The sequence below is a fragment of the Octopus bimaculoides genome, chromosome 2 (assembly GCF_001194135.2).
Source record: "Octopus bimaculoides isolate UCB-OBI-ISO-001 chromosome 2, ASM119413v2, whole genome shotgun sequence".
Taxonomy (NCBI): Eukaryota; Metazoa; Mollusca; class Cephalopoda; order Octopoda; family Octopodidae; genus Octopus; species Octopus bimaculoides.
In genome coordinates, this window is record NC_068982.1 from 16,535,250 (window position 1) to 16,537,240 (window position 1,991).

Here is a 1,991-nt window from a genome sequence, read left to right on the forward strand (position 1 = left end):
CACACACACACACACACACACACACACACACACACACACACACGCAAACACACACATATAATATACATATATTCTTTAATTCTTTAATTCACTTTCATGTACTGCCTGAAGGAACCGTCAGAAACATGGCCGGGAATGTATAATGAACAATTACAAGAAGTCAATGATATGTACTTACAAATTTCCATTTTTAATCAGTAGCTGCAGTTTAGAGGAAGAAAATAAAATGGTAAGATCCAGGAAAGTTAGTAAAACTGCTTGCGTTATCCGTCACAGTATACCTATTGAACATGTACTTAGCAGTAAACTTATACCAGTGACGTGTGAGATACTTCCACCGACGTCAGAGTGAGTTTCGTTATCATGACGAAATCATTTCCTTGTTGCTCAAACCACGTCATGTATGACTAAGTTATAGACGGCAGCTTCATGTTTAACACCTACAATTCGTTTACCTTCTTGTTCTGTACATTTATTTTGGACTTATCAGGCAAGAAAGAAATGAACGTATCATATTTTATATGACCTAAATTGGCTAGAGATTGTAGGAGCACGTTCCAAAACGTTTTATATAAATTGCCTTAAAATATATATATATATATATATGATGGCCGTCCACTCGTGACCGAGGAAGACCATTGCCGACCTTCAGGAACATTGTGCGCTCTAAGACTAACTTATATTCTGAATTTGCGGCTCCGTAGGTGGCTAATGAGCCCTGCTCTTGATAAGCATACACGATTGCAAACATTGCAGATTAAGCTTTCCCCATTCAATATACGAGCCGTGCACTTTCGCGCAGCTCGCTTAAGTTCTTCATGTTGGATACGTACTTTCTCAAAAGTGTCGATCCCCTCCTTAACCTGCTTCCTCCATCCGTGGCGATGACAGGTATTGTTCTCCCAGTCAGTGTCCTGCATATCATAGGCCTTTAATGAGGACTTGACACAGTCCTTAAAGTGCAGCCTTGGTTTCTGCCGGAGTCTCCTTCCATTCACAAGTTCTCCATATAGCATCTGCTTAGGAATCCTGCTATCCTTCATTCTAATAAGGTGTCCAGTCCAACGTAACTGGTGCTTGTGCACCATCGCCTCAATACTCAAGATATCAGCTGTCCTCAGGATCTGTGTGTCTGGAATTTTTGAGGTCCAGCCAACATTGAGAATGTGCCTGAGGCACACACACACACACACACACACACACACACACACACACACACACACACACACACACACACACACACACACACACACACACACATATATATATATATATATATAGAGAGAGAGAGAGAGAGAGATAAATAGAAAGATAAATAGATGAAGAGTTGGTAAGGATATAAAATAACACCTACGTACGTTTCAATTCAGACCAATATATAATTGCAAATTCAAAGATTGGAATACATCTGAAGATTAGAATAAAATAGCATTTTGAATAATATTGAGTAAAGTTCCACCAGGGCTAGAGTGCAACCGAAATAGTTACATGTTGATGGATTTGAATTTATTAATACGCTAAGAAAATTAAGAAATATATATTGTTATACCGTGTATAGTTTTTAAAAAACGATATTAAAAACTAAAATTATAGTATTGGGATAAAAAATAAAAATAAACTACAAATAATTAATATACATGATGCAATAAAATAAAAAATAAAAACCATTAAATCTGTAAGTTTGTATTAGTTTACATAATCAATGTATATTACTGCCTCTTTTACTATCTTTCATTCTCTTTTACTAATACAGTTCTATATTTAAGAGAGGAGGAATTATGTACATTATTTACATTATTTACATTTGACGGATATTTGTCCTCATTTTGTTTGTTGGTAACACAACGTTTCGGCTGATATACTCTCCAGCCTTCATCAGGTGTCTTGGTGAAATTTCGAACCTGGGTTCTGATTCCTAAGGTATTTTTCGATGTTATTATTATTATTATTATTATTATTATTATTATTATTATTATTATAAGATCAAGAAA

General features: G+C 35.6%; 1 protein-coding gene across 1 annotated transcript in view; it reads right to left on the reverse strand.

Moving 5' to 3' along the window:
• LOC106883198 (proline-rich transmembrane protein 1) overlaps nt 1-336 on the reverse strand; it is a 20,242-nt gene extending 19,906 nt beyond the window's left edge. Inside the window, exon 1 of the mRNA XM_014934120.2 lies at nt 179-336. Coding sequence (XP_014789606.1) covers nt 179-188 — 10 coding nt within the window. The 5' untranslated portion in view covers nt 189-336. The remainder of the gene's footprint in view (nt 1-178) is intronic.
• Nucleotides 337-1,991: the final 1,655 nt, after the last annotated feature.